The sequence below is a fragment of the Genypterus blacodes genome, unplaced genomic scaffold (assembly GCF_046128005.1).
Source record: "Genypterus blacodes isolate CSIRO-AG114 ecotype Tasmania unplaced genomic scaffold, CSIRO-AGI_Gbla_v1 ptg000073l_1, whole genome shotgun sequence".
In the NCBI taxonomy this organism is placed as follows: domain Eukaryota; kingdom Metazoa; phylum Chordata; class Actinopteri; order Ophidiiformes; family Ophidiidae; genus Genypterus; species Genypterus blacodes.
Window position 1 is genome coordinate 3,463,457 of NW_027466883.1, and position 21,085 is coordinate 3,484,541.

At 47.3% G+C, this 21,085-nt stretch overlaps 1 protein-coding gene across 2 annotated transcripts in view; it reads left to right on the top strand.

Moving 5' to 3' along the window:
* Positions 1 to 21,085, top strand: part of fndc3ba (fibronectin type III domain containing 3Ba) — a 70,889-nt gene that overhangs the window by 37,617 nt on the left and 12,187 nt on the right. For both annotated transcript variants that reach the window (XM_076157868.1, XM_076157869.1), the window contains exons 8-23: positions 8,410 to 8,468; positions 10,364 to 10,515; positions 10,602 to 10,661; positions 10,758 to 10,896; positions 11,048 to 11,101; positions 11,259 to 11,383; positions 12,058 to 12,232; positions 12,566 to 12,652; positions 13,567 to 13,702; positions 14,461 to 14,532; positions 15,304 to 15,422; positions 15,568 to 15,673; positions 16,153 to 16,325; positions 17,082 to 17,195; positions 18,122 to 18,271; positions 19,183 to 19,463. In XM_076157868.1, the coding sequence (XP_076013983.1) occupies positions 8,410 to 8,468; positions 10,364 to 10,515; positions 10,602 to 10,661; positions 10,758 to 10,896; positions 11,048 to 11,101; positions 11,259 to 11,383; positions 12,058 to 12,232; positions 12,566 to 12,652; positions 13,567 to 13,702; positions 14,461 to 14,532; positions 15,304 to 15,422; positions 15,568 to 15,673; positions 16,153 to 16,325; positions 17,082 to 17,195; positions 18,122 to 18,271; positions 19,183 to 19,463 (2,002 nt within the window). The remainder of the gene's footprint in view (positions 1 to 8,409; positions 8,469 to 10,363; positions 10,516 to 10,601; positions 10,662 to 10,757; positions 10,897 to 11,047; positions 11,102 to 11,258; positions 11,384 to 12,057; positions 12,233 to 12,565; positions 12,653 to 13,566; positions 13,703 to 14,460; positions 14,533 to 15,303; positions 15,423 to 15,567; positions 15,674 to 16,152; positions 16,326 to 17,081; positions 17,196 to 18,121; positions 18,272 to 19,182; positions 19,464 to 21,085) is intronic.

A 21,085-nucleotide genomic window follows, 5' to 3' on the forward strand; every position in this document is an offset into this window, starting at 1 on the left:
TTTGAGCTGTGAGATTTAGACACCACAGCTCGGCCTTATCGCACACTGAGGGGTACAGATGGAGACACGCATGTGTAGAAAATAAGCACATACACACACAAGTGCGTTTGTGTACACACAGGCTCGTACATTTACCCTCTCCCTTATTATAACTGTCAACCCCTTCTTTACCCACCCTGTAAAACTTTTGGGATCAGAGGAAAAGTCCCGTCTTGGCCAGGTGTGTGTGCGTGTGTGAGGGAGAGAGAGGGGTTTGCTTGAAGTGGATGACAACATTATGGAAAGGAAAAGAGAGCTTTAACTAATTTCAGAGAGTGTTTTGATCAAGGAAGTATGACTGTTCACACACTCTGACTGTGTGCGTGCAAGTCTGGACATCTGCAGGGCAAACACGCTTGTATAGAGGAGGTAGTGTTCTGCTACACTGCATCAGGGGTTCTTCACAAATTTGTACAGTATGTGTGCGCGTGTGTGTTTTGTGTGTGTGTATGTGCGCACACACACACACACACACACACACACACCAGACAGCAAGACCAAGGTCGCTCACACAGACTGAAAACCACCCTAGAGGGGTTCAGAAGGAGTAAAGGTAGAGTAAGTGAGACATCTTGGCTCAAGAGGGTCATAGTTCCATGCGGCACTAACAGCATACACACACACAAACATACATGACAGACGGTGTGTGACTGCGAGGGGTCAGTCTGGTTTGGTCTGCAAGGATCTCAGTACTGGGCTGGAGATCAGGCTGAGTCAGCTGGATCTCCCACAATGCACATACGCAACGTACAGAACACGCACACACAGGTGCGACCAGGCTTTCCTGTAAAACAATCGGAGCGTGAGGGTCCCGAGGCTTGTGAGGGGGGCAAAGAGAAGAGAGAGGAACTGTGTGAGTGTGAGCCCTTCATCACAGGCAACGGAGAGATGGAAAGACAGAAGGAAAGAGAGTTGGAGAGGCAAGTACAAACATTCCGACAAAGTTCCTGCTTGGCGCAGCGCATCCAAGCATGGTCCAGCCCAGAATACCACACACACACACACACACACACACACACACACACACACACACACACACACACACACAAAGAGAGAGAAAGGGCATCAAGGGCAAAGAGTAGGCGGGCATCTGTGTGTGTGTGTGTGTGTGTTGCTTGTGCCCCAGTGCCAGTAAGGCAGCAGGCTGACTTGGCGAGCTTAGTGTCCATTCCCCAGTAAAGCAGCTCTGCAGGCTCCTTTCCTCAGAAATGAGCTGCAACGCTGAGCAGAAACAGATGTGGGCCCGTCCCCTCTGCTCCTCCATCTTGGCTCTGCATCATCACCACCGCAGATCCTGTCTCTCACTCTTAGAAACTGGGATTTCAGGAGAAACACATGGAGCGGCTCCCTCAGCTTCTAGTCTATGGATTCTACGTCATCGGCGAGCTCTGTGAAATCAGGAAAAAACAGATGTGCTCTCTGACTGCTGCATCCAGCGTTTCAGAATGTGTTTGACTGGAGGGGTCACAGATAGAAGAGGAGGTCCACTGTGGTGTAAAAGACACATTCTGTTGTGTTTACAATGTAGACGTAAAAAGAAGATCAAAAACTGATCACATTGAAATGTATGGGTTCCTCCCAGCTGAAATGTAAAATCCAAATCCATATCTCTGGAAATGTAAGACTTATTAGCATACAGTTCAGGCATTTAGGGGGCTCTTATCCAGGGTGACTTGAAATCCTTATGAGGGTTGTAGCATTTTAAAAATTCAGAAAAGCAGAGGAAAGAAATGAAGGAACAGATTGTCAGACAGCTGTAGTTCCAGGAGACGTCAGTGACGTGGCTTTTGTCTTGGTTTGTCTTGGGTGTGGAGTTAATGTAACTTCTTAAGCCTGAGTTTTCTTCTAATTAAGCCCTGGTTCCAGCCAAATTACAGTTTTAAAACAATGTCGGCGGTAAGAGCAGACTTTAAAAGCACAAAAAGCCCTCTAATGTTTTGGTGATGTCATCCCCACTAGCTCTAGTGACCTCTGACCGTGTCGTGACTCAGCCCCCCCATATTAACATCAAACTCTCTCCCAGCCCCTTCCAGCTGTAACTGTAGTAACGGGCCTGGAAGTGTGAACACGCTCCCACCCTTCCCCTTCTGGACTGTTTTGGCATGGATCGCCATGGCGATAATCTCAGCAACCCCCCCGCACCGCGCACCCGCACCCACACCCCACACCAGCACCGCTCCTTCCCACAAACCCAAATACGGCCATGATTGCAGGGCAAAGATGGACAGCGGCGGAAAAGGAGAGGAAGAGATGATATACAAAAACAAGGGAGGAAGAGAAACGAAGGCGAAAAAGATGAGAGGAAGAAACATAAGTAAGACGGGGGAGCGGACATATGAGAGAGGGCGAGAGATAGAGGGAGCAAGGGGCGGGGGGCGGTAGGGAGAGAACAAGGGATGGCTTTACCAGCAGAGGAATGTCTTTCCCGCTGATATCCTGTAACAGCGGTGGGATTAGACGGGGAGGTTGTTCTCGCCAATCACAATGAGCGCACCAGACGTTTCCACATTCACTCCGACAGGGCCTCGTGATAACGCCGATAAACCTGCTGCCGTATCAAACCACAGCGCCCTGCCTTTACCACAAGTGGGGGTTGCGTAATGTTTCAAACTCTCTCCACCACTCCAGACGGGCAAAATTGAGTTTGACTTAAACACATGAAGTAATTAGAGGGAAGAAACGCGCAAAAACCCCATCCCCCCTCCTCCCTGGCCCGCCGTCTGTGGCCGACTTGATTTGTTTAGACCAAAACGATTTTCAGCAGATTTGGAGGTATTACACGTCGGCGGCGATTTTACCTCACATTACCTCCAGAGCATCATTGAGTTGATTAACAGCTGCTACCGCTCTCTACCCTCTGCCTTATATGGCGCGCAGGCCGTCTCGCTGAGAGGATTTATGGTAGGGAACAGATTCTGGAAGCAGAAAGGTCCGCGGAAGATTCGCTTCCAGTGTCCCAGTCCGCTCCACTCCCTCTGTCGTGCTCTCAGGGGGTTTGGTTTGGAATAAAATGCAGCCGTGTGAGACAGAAGCCGCTAATTGTGTTAGCCGGGGTTTCTGAAACTTTGAATCTGGAGCCAACATGGGTCCCAAAGCTCTAGTGGGCCACCGCGGCATTATGTCATGAAATGTGTGTGTTTAGATGACAGTAGCAGATACCAGATTGTGTACCATATATACAGCACGTTCCTTTCTGTCCTTTCTGTGTCTGCTTTCCTTATCTCCACGTCAGTCTGCCTGGGTTTCTGCAGTCACTTAATCCAGGCTTTTTTTTTCCCCGGGCTGAGCAGGGTCAGATGGGGTCAGGGTTCTGAGAAACCCTGTCTCCCAGAACCCCTTGCTGCCCTGGCCAGGTCACTGCACGCCAACAACCACTCGCGCGCACATGCATATACGTGCACACACACTCGTCCTCTTGGAAAGGCGCAGGGAGAAGTTATGTATCATTTGGCATTGGAGGCGCTCATCTCTCCTTGGTGAGAGGCTGGCATTGGACAAGGTCTCTCTCTGTCTCACTGTCTGTCCTTCTCCACGTCTGTCTCTTTCTCTCTCTCTTTGACATTTCTCTCACACTTCCTCTCCCTTTTTTTTCAAGCGTAGTTTCCATTCTTATGTTTGATCTCCTCTGTCCTTGTTTGCTGTCCACATTTTTTGGGTTGTTACTCGATTTCGCCCTTCACTTCGTCTCTCAGGCACGTCTCTCATTCTTGCTCTAATCCCCTACATAAACAATCAGGCCTCTGGCCATGAGAACCAAACCTTCACCATGACGACCACAATTTCAGACAGGTCACAACAACTACTCTGTTGTGTGTGTGTGTGTGTGTGTGTGTGTGTGTGTGTGTGTGTGTGTGTGTGTGTGTGTGTGTGTGTGTGTGTGTGTGTGTGTGTGTGTGTGTGTGTGTGTGTGTGTGTGTGTGTGTGTGTGTGTGTGTGTGTGTGTGTGTGTGTGTGTGTGTGTTGTAGCCCAGCTGTTGAACAGATGGAATGCTCACTATGCAGCAGATGATAATACAGTGGAATCCAGTCTTATCTATCGTCTAATTCCCTTTTCTTCTTTCTTCGCTTCCCTTCTTCTCTCCTCTATCCCCTGTCCTTCCTCTCTCTGCCCCTTTCCGTCTGTCCTCCCATGTCCCTCTCATCTCTGTATCTCTCTCCGTCTCTCCCTCTCTCTTTCCTTCCAACTGATTGCGTACCACTTTGCTTTGTTCTCTCTGATTAGGGGCTTTTAAAAGATGGGTATCCTCTCCCACTTTGTTCCTTTTTGCGCGATGCACACACACACACACACACACACACACACACTCTGTGGCCGTGTGTGTGGAATGGGGGCTGGGTGAGGAGTCTTTGCCACATTTTTCACATTTTTCCTCCCGGCCTTAAAAGTCTTTTTCTGTCACAGTGCAGACAGCGACTCAGAGCCACAGGCCATCATGCAGAAGGAATGCGACGTCCTTGCCCGATATAACGCAATTCTATGTGACTCACAAGCACCTCTTACAGTTGAGTTTTACTGTTGCCCTATTTGCAAGTGACACCATTCATTGCAAGCGTGTAGCTGCGCGACAGTGTAAGCATTTCCTTTTTATTTGCAGGAAAGGGCAGAGGGATGGAGGGAGGGGTGAGGTTGACTGTTGGCCTTGGATTAGTCATTTCTGTGTGACGTTCAGATGATCGGTGTCGCTCTCCTCAAAGCTCTTAACAACACTTAGTTCCTATGAATTACAGCAAGACACACATGGACTTCTCAGCACATTTTGGGATACCAGGGCCCCAGATTAGGGGAAAGCTGCGTCCACTCTCCTACTTTAACTAATACCACTTAGGGATCTGAGCTACTCGTCTGCTGTGAAGCCACCGCTGATGTCAGGGAAGGTTGCGTAATCATCCACTCACATCCTCCTAAGCCCTCCTGCCCTGCTCCTCTTCCGCTCTCCTTTCATCCCTCCCTTTATTCTCCCCTCCGCTGATCACGGACTCTACTGATCCCCCCCCCCCCCCCCCCCCCCCCTTAGTTTATACCAAATCTTTCACTCAAGACTCCCTCGACCCTCTTGCACCTTGTGTCTCTCCTCCCTCCGGCCTGTACCTCCGTCTTTCCATTCCTCCTTCTTGCCTGCCGTTGGCTCAGCTCGCCCACCCACCCGCCTCACTAGAGCCCCCTCCCCTCCCCTCCTCCTCGTTCTTCCCGTCCTGCTCCCTCGCTCCGTCTGGACATCCGTGGTAATCAAATGCAGGGGTTCAGACACAGACAGGATGTGAGGTCAGACGAGGCGAGGAAGTGATGGTGCGTGGGCAGCACATAAACACAAAAGAGGAGAGATGAGGGACATTGAGGACAGAGGGACGTGTGTGAAGTATATTAAACATCTTCAGCAGCTGGACTCAACAACCACAAGCAGTCATAACACTGAGCAGTGAGGTAAAGCAGTCGTGTTTGTCTGAACTTTATTACTGGATCACTAAAATCCTTTATTACAGCTTTGTCTTTTGTTCCAAACTGAGATTAAGGCTTAGTGCAACAAAGCACCAGCTGATCTGAGTCCAGAGCTGCAACTAGATTGAAAACATAAAATTGCAAAACCAGCCAGTCAGAATGACTTGTACGTCTATATATTTGCACAAAGGCAAGTCAGGAAAGTTACCGTGCAGATTCAACAAGTCCAATTCGATTCTTAAACTATGAGTTTTCATTTTAATTGTAAACTTATTTTACCTTGGTTTTGGGGAAGTGTCAAGTCTGTCCAAGTCAAAAGTTCCAAAGCAGAGTCACAACGTTGCAAACTGTGTTGATTATGTTAAGTCAAGTCCACGCAACCATAACATAATTGATGATGGACGCCACTGAATTAAATCAAATTAGAACTCCTAGTGGAGCAAAAGTGTAGTTTATCGCACAAATGAACATTATTTCCTCAAACAAACTGGAACGGAACATGCGACCTTCAGTTGATGCTGCTTTGCCTTCTTTAGCAACTTAAATAACCATATAAGAATCTAACTCACATCATGTCGACCCATATTGCAGATGACTGTATTTTCCACACACACTCATTACCAAAGTTCACAGCTGCTACACAAATCATACGATCCCAGCAACAGACTCGGCTCGCACCAAAACAAAGGCAATATTTCTTGTTACACCAGAACAGAATGTCCAATTAAACAGCACGCGGTTCATCAGCCCGTAGCTGTTGCCTGAGTTCTAACATCTGCCGTTTGCCGTACGTGACTGCTGAGAGGACACTGCCGCTGCAGTGGAATTCCAGCCTTGCTCGGCGGCGTTAGCGGCACACAGACAAGTAGCTACAGGACGGCAGCAGCAGCATGAAACAAGCAAATGTTCTGGCTGGGCTGTGATGGATGGGTGGAATAAGCTGGGTCAGCCCCATTCTGACTGCGTTTATTCCATAAATGAGAAAAAACTCACTGTCCAATGTACCGATGTGTCGAGCAGTGATGGAGAACGTGTTTTTCACCGTTTGAACTCTACGCACGCCACCCCAACCCACACACACATACATATACACACAGTAGCTTGACCCCAACACATACACAACACACACACATCACCTGTCACCAACTTAGTGTAACATGAAACTCAGACTTTGCAGACGTACACACGCTCACAAAGAGGTCAAGTTGAGGTTGTGCTTCCATGACATCACTGTTGCCATGACTCATAAGCTCACCCCCAGGCACAGTAAGGCCCTCCCCTCTGTAGAACCTGTCAGAGCGACACACACACGCACACGCATGCACACATCACATGACAATCTCTCATTCATCACTTGCTCCAAGTATACAGTGTAGTCTTAGTGACACAACACTGCTTTGTACACAAGTATATTTTTGTGTGCGTGTGTGTTGTGAATGTGTTTGTGTGTATGTGTACAGGTGTGTTTGAATGCCCAGCTGGTGCTTGTGTGTATGTGTCACAGACCAATATGCCCGGTACCACCATAGCACTCATCAAGTTTCAAGAAAGGTACTGATATGAGTGAACCACACACACACACACGCAGACACACACATCCTGTGATTTACAGCGGTCAGACTCAGATGGAGAAAGCAGGTCTCCCTTCGGTCGGAAAAAGCTCTGCTTTGGGGATCACAAGGAGGAGGTGGAGGGGCGGCGGCGTCCACTACCCCACATGCGCGCACACACACACACACACACGTACTTGCACTCATTTCAACCCTAAGTGTCTACCCCCAGCCGGCTCTAAATCACACACTTTGACATGTCATATCACTGGACCAGACGTGTGTGTGTGTGTGTGTGTGTGTGTGTGTGTGTGTGTGTGTGTGTGTGTGTGTGTGTGTGTGTGTGTGTGTGTGTGTGTGTGTGTGTGTGTGTGTGTGTGTGTGTGTGTGTGTGTGTGTGTGTGTGTGTGTGTGTGTGTGTGTGTGTGTGTGTGTGTGTGTGTGTGTGTGTGTGTGTGTGAGAGAGCTGGTAGTTATATTTTTATACTTTACAACTTTAAAATGGCAACAATCCAGCAGCTGGGTTGGAATGGTGATGCATTAGCACACACACACACTGCATGTCTGACAACACAGCTGAACCTTGATTCTTCCTCGGATTCTGTTTTATTTTGCAAATGTAGGAAAATGGTAATTATTACAGTAAAGATTTCTATGAAGTGATGACTCTGTCCACAGAACACTGAAGTCACATTGGACATATGAATAATTTTCTGGCAAACTTGCTCCATTTTGTTCTAAGTCAGGAATTCGTGACTAATGCCCGTCTATGCAACGCCGGGTAATTTAGTGTCTTTTTTGTTTTCCAACGGCTGTAAGCAGAGACGTCTTCACCGCCATGAGAAACTGCGATGAAACCAGAGCTCGCTAGAGAATACACTCGTTGCCTCACACACACACACACACGCACAAATTAGACAACACACTCCTTTACTCGCTTGTCTGTTTTCACTTTATTTCAGGCTATTTCTGGGATTTTCTCTTTCACAGATGACGGCCTCTAAAGAATGGCCAGGGCAGAGAGAGAGAGAGAGTGTCGCCACAATGTTATAATGGGAGGCAGAGGAGTCGGAATACGTCTTAAGCGGCGTAACCTCGAGTGACTCGGCGCTTCGACTCGCTGTACAATCTAGGCCGCCGTGACGAGGCTCATTAACGCGCTTCTCATCTGTTGTGAAAGCTGTTATTATTTGCTTTTTCTCACTTTAATGACTCTGTCTGTCGTCTGGATCAACGGTGTCGCCCCTAATCCCCCAGGACCTCTGTCCTCACGTCACACCAGCAGTGCCGCTTTGCTCTCTAGCAGCTGAAGGAAGAAGGCCTTCTGTTGGCGATCTCTGATAACGACTCTGATTTTCTCTCTGTCTGTCTCTGTCTCCTCAGATCATGACTCAGAGGGGAAGCGTGTTCAAGACATGCTGTCTACAATCGACAAACCACAGGTTGGTGAGCTTACCTCTACCTCCACCCACAGTGACACACACACACACACACTCACAAACACAATTCTAACTAGTTAATCAATCATTCCCGTGTCTGATGCAGTCATAGCTGGCGTGAGGATTTGATGTCTTTTCCATATTTCAGAGTGCACGGTGTCTTTCTCTCTTTCGCTCTGCTCTAAAAATTAAGCACTCCCCATCCTGGCCACAGGAGGGCAGCATTTGCTCATCTAGCGCCCCACTAGGACTCTATCTGCTACAACTACAGTATGGGTAAACACTGTAACGCTCTTCTTTTTTTCACCCAAGGGGAATGTGGAGATGAGATGAGACAGACATAGGGAGGGAAGTGATGAGAGATAGGAAATGGGGTGTGAAAAGAGAGGAAGACGGAGGGAAGAAAAACATTGGACGGAAGACTTTTAGTTAAGAGCTTTTAGTGCTTCAGGAGACCAGAGGTGGACGTATCTACTGACATCTGCTCTCATCGCCTCACATGGCCCACGAGCACATAAAGGGAAAAACAAAGTGTTCTAATATACTGTAGTTTTTCATCCTCACCTTATAATATCTGCACAAAGGAGGCAATAGAATGATTGGAGTGAACCTCCCACCGGCCTCATTTGCATGCACATTATGATCTGTTCCTAATCAGAAAAGGCTCATTCCATTAATATGTTTAATTCATTCCTGAAGATTCCTTTTCCAAAATCCTACAGCCAAAATTTGTGTTTAATTTTTATGAAAACAAAGACAATCTGAGTCAGACATTTTCAAAATGTCATTCAAACACCGTATAATCATTTTACTCAAGCATATAAATGCAATATATATATACATAAGCGGTTCACTTTGGTGCATCTTTTGCTTTAACCGCACTGACAAAAGTAGTGTAATAGTAGGAGTGTATACAGTAGTGTGAGTGCATACTATGCCTAGTGCTGCTGGGAGCATCATCACATCAACATAATTGGAGGAGAGAGAGAGAGAGTAAAAGGTTAAATCAGACTGAACAGATGAGGAGCGGTGATTTATTTTAGCTTCTCCCCGCCTCACCTTGGATAAACACAACGAGCTCACACAGTCTATCAGCCCAGACCTTTATAGATGATGAGTAACTCTCGCCCAGGGCGTCAGATGACAACATGCCCGCAAACCTCCACATAGCGCCCTTTGTGCCTGCGTCTCTCGCCCTCTTTTTCTCTCCTTTCTTTGTGCATTTGTCCTCCAGGTTGCCGTCTTCCCTCACTCTCTCTCTTTGACTCTTTGTCTCTCTGAGATGCAAGCACCCACCAGCAATGTGTGTGAAAAGTAGATTGAACAGGCCGTGCCAAACGCACGCTGGTACTCTTTTGAAATCTCATCTTTACGGCCCAAATTCTCATTTTAGACGATAAGCACACGCGGCCTCTGCGGCTCTGTGTGTCTTTTCCTGTCTGCCTCTCTTCCTCCGCAGACGTTCGGGGCACGGTTGTGGTAAGCGGCGCCCGGAGGCATATCCATTGACTATTCAGTGGATGTGTCGTCTGGAACGGCCGCAGACTGTGCTGGATCACGCTAAATCGCCCTCACACGCCATATGCCGCCACTAAAACCCCCCGTAAACATGCGCACACTCGCTCTAGGAAGGCACAACACGCAGCCACAAACATGCTTGTGTTTGCTCATTTCCATTTTTTCTCGCTCTGGCTCCTTGAGGAAGCCGGGGCAGGGCGGTGGAGGAGGAGATATATCACCTCACAACTCAAGTTTCCTCTGTTGGATTTATTCTCCATCATGAACCACAAAAGACCGAAGCGCAATAGACTAGAAAAGAAGTTCTCAATCATGTACTCAAGCAACCATTCTTAAAGCCAGGATGTGTGTGTGTGTGTGTGTGTGTGTCTATTGCACAGGTGTCTAATGTGCAGGCCCGAGCTGCACGGCTGTCCTGGGCCCCCCCTGCTGGGCTGGTGAACAGGCATAGCAATGGCATGCCCGTGTCCTGCTCCTACGAAGTCTCTCTCTCGGACAAGGGGCGAGACGGAAAGTACCGCCTTATATACAGGTAGGGGAGGACACAGCAGCAAGCTAAAAGACACATCAGGTACACTGGGGTCATGTTTGGGTGATTTATGGATGTGTGTATTGCAGTGGTGAAGAATTGGAGTACCATCTAAAAGACCTAAGGCCAGCGACAGACTACCACCTACGGTAAGAACTTCTATTTTCAATTTTTCTCTATGAATTTAAGATGATTGTATCTTCAAAACTCCCTAAAACCTCTTCCTTCTTTCTTTCTTTCTCCAGGGTGTCGGCATTTTACAACTCGGTTCGAGGCTCTTGTTCAGAGGCCGGCTCCTTCACCACACACTGCAGCGTCCCCGACCTACCCTTCCCCCCCAAGCTCTCCCACCGCACCAAGAGCACCCTCACCCTACAGTGGAAGGTACCAACCCACACACGTCCACACACACACACACTCTCTGTCTCTCTCTCCCTCGCTAACGTCTCCAGATGGTCTGCCATGGAAACATCCTCATCTCATGTCTCTTCTCTTTTTTCCTCCCACGCTCTGCTCCTCCTCCCGCCACCCGCAGCCGCCAGGTGACAACGGATCCAAAATCACAAACTACCTGTTGGAATGGGACGAGGTACGTCGGTCTTACTTTGTGTCTCTCTTGCCCTTTATGTACGTCATCAGTCACGCTTTCCCTTCTTTCCGCGACACAGAATAAGGCCGTGAATTATGGCGCCGCTAATCAATGTTTCTCCCTCCTTTGTCTCCTTGTCCTCTCCTGTCCTCTCCAGGGAAAGAAGAACAGTGTTTTCAGAGAATTTTACTTTGGGAGCCAGAGACACTGTAAGCTGACACGGCTGTTCCCCGCCTGTGGCTACACGTTCAGAGTGGCTGCACACAACGACATAGGCACAAGGTACTGCTGTCTCTTACACACACACATTACACTATGTCTAGGCATTTGTCTGCATTCATTGCAAGCCCTCTCCCTCATTTCCCCTCGGTCATTACGCTGGGCAGGGAACGTCTCCCCGCCGGTCGTTAGTGTGACAGGGAGACGGGAGGAGGCGATGGAGGGAGGAGATATTAGCAGTCTGGCTGTACTTAAGACTAACTTGAAAGCATCTTTCAGTGTGGCTCCATCTCTGACCGAGAACATTTATTCACACACACACACACACACACACACACACACACACACACACACACTAATTTGCTTTTCCTCACTCGCAGCAGTTGAACGACCTGTCAGACCTCCGCTGCAAGTCTCAAATTAGCCTTTTCCCCCTTCCTCTCCTGTTTCTCTCTCTGTCTTCCTCTCACGTCTCCTTCGAGGACCCCCCCCCCTGCACCCCCTGCCCCTATGTCCTCTCCCTGCCTTTCAGCACTGTCATGTCGTTGTCCCTACATCTTTCACACTCACCGCCGCTCCCCCCCTCCCTCTTTCCGTTTCCTATCACACTCTCACAGCCTCCCTCCTCTCGCTCTATCGAGCAATGATCCGTGGAATATTGAGCAAATGGTGTCGTCATGTTTAAGCACACGTAACACATCTCACCGGTGTCTCTTTATGTGTGTGTCCTATTGCAGCGGCTTCAGTACAGAGGTGGTGTTTTACACCATGGGCACCCTGCCTGCGCTGCCTCTGGCACCGCGGCTGGTCAGGGCCGGGGTGTCCTGGGTGACCCTGGAGTGGGGGCGTCCCGAGGGGAGTCCGAGCGAGGAGCAGCTCAAATACACTCTTGAAATCCAGGAGGACAACAGCGTAAGTACCACAGACTCATTTGCAAAGTTTGTGTAAGCGGTTCCTGAATCCTTAATAACAAACTTTAAACCCTTCATTTGCTTGTGTGTATCTTTTGGTTTCTTAAACAAGATAAACATAATGCAAAACACACACACACACACACCATAAGCTTATGCTTGAGTCACACGCTCCCACAAGCTCCCACAAACACTTTATACCCACACATTTTTAATGCAAAGTCCACCTACTGCATCCTCTTGCTGATATATAATATATATATATGTATGCACAAATACCAACACACACCAAGGCGCAAACACACACACTCATGCCAGTGTGTCTCACCCACAGGGAACAGACTTTCATCCAAAGTACACTGGAGAAAACTTGACCTGTACTGTACAAGGCCTGAAGAGGAGTACGCAGTATAAATTCAGGGTAAGCGACAGCTGTGTTGTTCTGAATGTGTTTGTGTGTGTGCGCGTGCGTGCTTGTGTGTACAGCATATAAAAAAAGTCTGAACGGCATCTACTTGTTAGGTTTTGTTCCCACTCCTTTTTTCTGTCATATTGTGTCTGTTGCGGTGCTTTGGTGACAGGTACAAGGTGGGTGATGTATGCCAGGAACAGTCGCAGTGAGAATGTAACAATATAAGGATAACCTTCATGCTTCAGCTGTTCCTGTGAATGATGTTCTCTTCTTGTACAAGAAATGAAAATAAATGTTTTCCGAGGATATCGACTTATCTGGGTTTTGGTGGCAATTCAACGTCCTTAAAATGTAGCGAGGAATACAGCAGCTGCAAAATTGGTACAATTTAAGCCACAGTGAGAATGTGATTAGCTCCTCTAAAAGCTGTGATGGCAGTTCACAATGTGAGGATGCTGCAAAACTAAATGTACTCGCAGCAGAGAAGGTGTGTGTGTGTGTGTGTGTGTGTGTGTGTGTGTGTGTGTGTGTGTGTGTGTGTGTGTGTGTGTGTGTGTGTGTGTGTGTGTGTGTGTGTGTGTGTGTGTGTGTGTGTGTGTGTGTGTGTGTGTGTGTGTGTGTGTCGGGTGTAATCATCGCAAACTAATTTGCCTCCCCCCGTCTTGCATGTGCTTCTACACACACGAGGAGGGCATATATGCACACGTGTCCAGAAAGAAAGCGCTCCATGTCCTGAGTGCCGGCCGTCGAAGCGAGAGAAAGCACATTGATTGTCCATTAGACTGCGTAATGGAGGAGGACAGATGAGTTAAGAGCGCAGGGATTGAGAAAGGATGACAGGCAAACTATGCCACAGGTGAAGGAGAAGAAAGCAGCGAGTACGGGAAGATAACATTTCTTCCTCTTCCCGTCTGACTTTGCAGCTGATAGCGTCCAACACGGAGGGAAAGAGCAGTCCCAGCGAAGTGTTGGTGTGCACCACCAGCCCAGACAAACCAGGCCCTCCATCTACACCTTGTGTCACTGCCGCCACGCCCTACGGATTCACCGTCACCTGGGGTAAATATGCTGAGGGTCACATGCATGTAGCCGCTGTAACTCTTAATATAACTGATCTACTGCATAGATTTTGGAAACAAACTCCCCCAATAGAGCTTTACAATTGGATCATTTGGCTGCTATCATAAACAGTAGTTGTGTCATAAAAGCACCATTTCTCTGTCGCGTACCAACATTACGGGAATAAACCGAATTCTTGATCACCCATCAGGTTATTGTTCGACTCCTCCGATTGCTAGAAATGCAATACATTTATCAAAAATGTGCGATTTCACTTCAGGTACACCCGATCGCACCAACTCTCTGCAGTGGGTGAATCTGTGTGTGTGCTCTGTTTTTGTCGCAGGTACTTATTTGTTTTAAGAATACCTGGGGGTATTCTTAACTTTTATTATGTTTACGTTGCTATTGCAAAAATGAGGCGGAGCCAGATAAGATGAATATAAAGTGGAGGAAACAGACTTTTACTGGCTTCCTCACCGCACAAACAGCTGGCGGTTATTTAATAGCCGTATTTTATGGGAATTAGAATCACAGTGAATCATTGTTTGGCTGGAAGTGTGTTTTGTCTCGACTTCATGACTGCGTGATACATACGGTGTGCTGATAATCTGGTTAATTCTTAATTATTTGCACATTTTGGTGATCCAATGATGACGGCGATCTGGGAAAAAACACTCAAATGTCTTCACATGTCGTCCTCCATGTTGTGCTCGAGCGTCCCGTGTTAATTAAAGCGAATTAATAATCTCCACCAGATCCTCCTCAGGACAACGGTGGATCAGAGGCTCTTACTTACCTGTTGGAGACCTCAGAAGGTTCGTCTGAAGGTAGGACTTTCACACTGCAGCCCTATCTCTAACATGTCCCTCTGGTTGAAATGTCTTTGTGCATTTTTTTTTGCTGTCTCTCAATGTTGTTGCTCTGTTTCCCTGTGTTGGTGAATAATTTCCATGACTGGAGTGTGCTCTGATGAAGTTATTGTGTAATGGCCTGAACTGGTCGAACAAGAGCTTAAATGTGCATAAAAACACCACATTCATCCACATCTACTCACCCTTGCTGCAGGATTGCTATACACACTTAGTGAAAACAGTGAAACTCAATTTAAACCCCAATTTTTGCAACTTTTTTCAATGCTCAACATATACTCCATACAATATCACACTATAGTAGGAGTGGACCACTGTGCTCATTGTGATTCATCATCTCTGCATGCTTGTGTGCGTATGTCTGTCTGTCTGTTATGTGAGGGAATAAGAGGTTGGCTTTAGATCGTATGCAGCTTAGTAAATGTAGAATACCCGTTACATAACCACAATACGTTGAGCTGTGGCATAGGACGACCCGTATTACCATAACAAGAGGGCGTCTTCATAGGTGGAGTATTGCATTTCACAAATCCACGCAATTCATCAACACAACAACAAAAGCGTTCAACTATTAGGTCAATGGGATTCTGTTTCTTGGAAAATGGTTAAGTCGACTGCAGCGTACACAACAGAGAGACATTACGCGTATATGCCCATTAGTGTGTGTGTGTGTGTGTGTTTCACCGGTTGTGTGATCATGCCTTGTTGCGTGTGTGTTTGTGCGCGTAGCAGACCAGTGGGACGTAGCGTACAGCGGCCCGGCGACAGAATGCGTGTGCGAGCGCCTGACACCCGGGACCTTCTACCGCCTACGCGTGTGCAGCATCACCACCGGCGGACACAGCCAGGTGAGACGAGCACCACGGCCTATGATCACTCACACATATTAAAATACAAAAACAAGTCCTTAATCAACATTTATGCAGCTCATTAATTGGAATTGTGTTTCTATTTTGTCTTAATCAGCCCGTGTTTTGTCTCTTTTTCGTCTAGTGCACCGTGAGCGTTCCGGTCCGTACACTAAGCGTCCCTCCAGGGCCCTGCCAGCCACCACGGGTCGTGGGTAAAGCTAAACACAAGGAGGTGCAGTTAGAGTGGGGTGAGTGCTTGGCTGAATCACTCTCTGGCTGCGTCATACCTTTTCCACAGCCAAGTCTAACGTAACCCAAGTCACCCATGTTGTAACCTAATTTAGCCCCAATTGAGCCCATTAAAAGTGGCCTAATATTGGACTTAACCATCCTAATGTCTGGCCATTAATGCAGATTAGTGCTGTTATCTGTTGGCAGGCAAATGTCTCCCAGCCTACCAAACAAAGCAGAGGAATGTCTTATTTCTGTTTTATTTCACCGGTTTAACAGAGCTAAGTGCCAGGATTACCGGCTTGCGCTGAAGGTCAGACACAGTCTCGCTTAATTATTGCTTTCACCTTAAGGTGAATCAGTAGGTGGACTAGAGAAAGAGAAATGTACCTGATTTAGCTGAATACATCTGTGTGCAATTATCTCAGACTAAACACAATCCCAAGTCAATGCCTCTCCCCGCACAATTCTAAACGTCTCCCCCCTCCCCCTGCAGACTCGCCCGCTTCCGAGGGAGTGAGCGAGGAGTGCGTGTTCAGCCTGGAGGTCAGCGAAGGTGACGCCAAGCCGGCGGAGGTGTACCACGGCACGGAGCTGCAGTGCACCGTCGGGAGTCTGCTACCCGGTGCCACGTACAGCTTCCGACTGCGGGCTGCTAACGAGGCTGGGGTGAGAGGACACTCACTTCACACGCACACACACCAGAAATATCATCAATAACTACAACGACTAACAAAAGCCTGTAAACCTTGAAGATGTATACACTAATTCCAGTTGACAGCCATGTAATCTTGTGTATAATGGCTTCCATAGCCATGAAGTCTGGTCTGTACACACAGTTCATGGATTGTGGAAACGCCAGTACATTCTAGATGGTCTTTACTGTAGCCATAATAGACACACACACACACACACACACTCAGATTAGTAGCCAGCACATAGCAGGGCAGCTTGTCCCAGACAGGCAAATTAAAGGAGGTGCTTGGATGTCGAAGTGTTCCACCGCCTGAACCTAATATCAGATTTGTTTGATCGTCCACACACTCACGAGTGGTCCAGCTCCCAGTCTAGGCTATCAGAAAGGAGAAAAGCAAACACACACACACACACACACACACATACACACACACACACACACACACACACACACACACACACACACGGAGGACACAAAGCACCAGTACACATGCCTGTTCAAAAACACTCTCACGCGCAAATACACATTGACATCATTGTATTTGTGCTTGAGTGAATGTTGTATTGGCTTCTAAAAAACCTTTAATATTTGGATTGTGACAATTCCAGGATTCCAGTTCGGAGGTTTCATCCGTTTAAATTATTAATTGTTATTATAGGGCAGTTTTGATCAGACTTAACCCTTAAATGCACATGTCAGGATTTGTAACGACGTTCCTCGTGTTCTAGTACGGAGCATACTCTGAGCCAACAGAGGTGACGACTGCGGCGGGTCCTCCAGGCCAGTGCGGAGCGCCACTTGTCACCTTCACCAGTAACACCTGCATAACGCTCAACTGGGAGGTGAGGCCCACACACAAGATTGCTTATATCAGTATTTTATGGCAATGAAACCCCAAAGAGTTGTCTGTTAATGCGTTGTGATAAATAAGTTTGGAGGTCCCGATTCCGCTAAGGTGAGAGCGCTTGAAGTTAAAAGATCTGCAGGTAAAGATCCGCGTGTACAGAGTTGAACTGTGTGGGCGCATAACTTTATTTCTTCTGCCATAAGCTCCATTTATTGGTGCTCTTAGAGATGCGGCAGCCTTTTCATCAAACAGCACATGCAGTATAGAAATCCAGACTGAAGGGCAAAGTAACCATGATATTTATCAAAAGAGAAAGACGGCAGCACAGAGAGAAAGAGGTAATTTTATTCTATTGTGTTCGGCCTTATTGCGGGTTTCTATTTTTACTGACCTGAAAGCCTGGACCGCTCTCAACAAGCAGACGCGGCAGATCAGGAGATTCTTGATGTTCTATCCGTCAAACACATACCGATGTATTGACACTGAATCAAAGTCTCTCTGGGGAGAGAGAAACATGAAACGGCCTCCGTCTTGCTGTGTCGACATGAATTCATCGGCTTTATGTCAGCGCTTTGGCAAATCCACAGTGGTTGCCGGTTTGAACTCGTCTCGTCGTGAATCTTTGATCTGAACCTGAAAAACCAACATTTGATTGCGACCTATAGCAGCTTTCAACACGCTTTCAATAACGGTACTATGTATGATCTCTAAAAAAGTAGTTGTGTTAGTGTCACAGTTGAATCTTTGGCAACTATAGTCATTTGTAGGGGCACTCTAAATTGATTCTTTACCAAATACACTCTATTTTGGGAAGCATTTCAATGAATCCCGATAGATGTAATTAGTTTAGGCACACCCCACCAGTTACAGCATTATCAGTTGCTTCTGCATTTTGAGTGTGTGGCCATGTGTGTGTCGCAGAGTCCTGAGGGTTCGGGCGCCGACATCTCCGAGTATCGTTTGGAGTGGGCACGGGAAGACGAACCCATGGAGCTCATCTACTGTGGATCTGCCACACAGTGTGAACTGTCTGACCTGACACCTGCCACACACTACTGCTGCAGGCTACAGGTAACACACATGCACACACACGGCAGATACCAAAACTCAATGAGGTTCATGCAGACTCACAGAAATATGTACAAGTCATGTGGACTCCTTTGCATGCGTACACACACCGTCTCCATCCATGGGTAGATACATGCAGAGAAAGAGATGAGATGCATTGGGGAGGCAGTAGCTCAGTCTGTAGAGCTTCCGCTTGGGAACCGGAGGGTCGCCGGCTCGAGTCCCTGCCAAGGTGCCCCTGAGCAAGGCACAAACCCTCAATTGCATCCCCCTCTGCGAACGGTGGTAGTGTAATGCAATGTAGGTCACAGGGAGGCAGTAGTCGAGTGGGTAGAGCTTCCGCTTAAGACCCGGAGGGTTGCCGGTTCGAGTTCCTGCCGAGGTGCCCCTGAGCCAGGCACCGAACCCTCAATTGGAGCTTATATTAATATCTGATATCGCTGTTATGGTTCTCTTCTTTATTGGCTTATTTATAGATTTTAGAGGACAACAAAAGGTTGCGTGTCCTAATCAATATTTGACCGACTGTGTGTGTAGCATCCACGTATGCGGCTCATGTGTCTCACAAAGCTAGCATGTCACCTAAACAAGGTTAGGCGGACTGCAAAGCATACAGGCAGAGAATCAGGCTCGCTTGAACTCTGCACGACTTCTTTGCTGTGTGTACGACTCGTAATTTCTGATCCTTTTATCGGCGTTACCGGGGTTACAAATCTGGAGAGCTCGACAGACGATTGATTTGTGTGCGCACTTCAAACAGTCAGACGCTCACTCAGTATAAGGTAAATCACAGGAGGCACATTTATTAGTTTTTTAAAGCCGCGCCAAAATTAATTTGACAGCTGAACGTAAATCAAGAATGTGATTTATTTTTCAATCCCAACTCTTCCTCATCTGTGTGTCTCCCGGCTCAGGCGGTCAACCAGGCAGGGGTCGGCCCGTACAGCGAGCAGGTGAGCTTCCAGACCCCGGCCACCAACCCCGATCTGGTCTCCACCCTCTCCCTCCTGGACCTCCTGGCCTCCGCAGAGTCGGCTCACTCGCCCTCCACCTGCCTCTTCCTGAAGTGGGAGGAGCCCAACACAAACGGGGCGGAGATCACCTCGTACGTCATCACCGTGGACGACCAAACCATCACCGCGGAATCCGGAACGAGTCACCTGGTCACAGGCCTGCAGCCAGACAGCGAGTACAGGTACAACAGGCCTCTCAGTAGATTTACATGCATTTTACTGTACTATTTATTATACTGCGATAAAGGCAGTAAATCATCGTTTACAACCGCCATTGGTACACTTTAATGTGATTCACATTGGCATAAATTAAAGTCCTCTTCATCAAAGTTACACACCGTGATTTAACCCTAAATCTTTGTATTCATGCATGTAAACATCTTAATGGGAGTACACCGCCCCCGCGTGCTTTTACTTAAAGGGCAGACTCGCCTCACACTGTAATTACGCAACACGTCATGTTTACCCAGAGAGCGAATACTGAGCGTGTGTGAGCGTACGAGCCGATTCATTTCACTCTCACTTCTACACGTGAATCTGAACAACATCACACAACAAAAAGAGACAATTTTAAATTCATACAGTTAACATGTGTACAATAAATAAATCCTTTTCATCCAAACTAAAGGTTATAAAGGTTAAATAAGCACATGGTGTTTTGGTACATTAGGGAGGCACAGCCTGTATGTTAGTGTGAGCAGTGTTGTCGGACCTCCTTGTACTCCCACCGCAGTAAACAACGTACTAATCTGAATCACCAACTACTGTTGTTTTCCCTCTGTGTGTGTTTCTGCGTGTATGTGTGTATGTATGCTCTTTCACACACTCACGCTATTACATGTGATTGAGTTATTTCTTCGAAAATAGGAAGAGGCACACCATTGTTTTCATTGTATGGATGTTTTGGTCCCCATGTCACTCTGTTCTCTTGCGTAATAGCTGCCACTGAGGCAAAACGGTTCGTGTGTGTGTGTGTGTGTGTGTGTGTGTGTGTGTGTGTGTGTGTGTGTGTGTGTGTGTGTGTGTGTGTGTGTGTGTGTGTGTGTGTGTGTGTGTGTGTGTGTGTGTGTGTGTGTGGATTGGGCCAATGACGGTAATGTTGGTTGTTATTTACAGCAGGGTGGTACTTCAGATAATACTATTCATGTTCTCTTTGTAGCAGACCGTGTTTGCTCTGTTAGGGCTGTCTGTGTGTGCTTTTAAGCTTAATGTTTTTAGATAATATTAAGCTTAGGAGGGCCAGAAAGGGTTTCCCTCAAACCTAAACCAAACAATTGACCTTGATTGAAGAAAACACTGCACATTATATACTGCGTTTTCGAATTAAATTGCATGCCAAGTTAGCAAATGTCATGCTGAAGCTGTTTTATTAAAAAGAAGTTGTTGTTTTTTGTCATTACCATTGTTACGCATCCCACCTGAATTCCACCTGAGCCCAGTCAAATATTTTTTAGCATTTCCGTCTCTGCAGAGAACCTGAAAGTAGAATTACAAAGCAATCACAGAAATCACAATTTACTAAAAGCTGCAATACTAGAGAGTACAAGCGGACAAGAAAATCACTGTCAAGTACCATCATCGGGCACTCGGCTCATACCTCCACCAAGGCCAAACAGGCCAGTCTTGAATGAGCCTTGTTCTGTTTATTTATATTTGGCCCCTTGTCAAATCACAGGTTTTGGGTCGTTATCTGGATCCAGTCCCAAATTGCACCTTCTAATAGCGTTGGTATGATACTTTTGAAGAAATTGACCAAAATAAGTATCACAATGTTAAGAAACAATAACCCCCCCCCCCCCCAAGT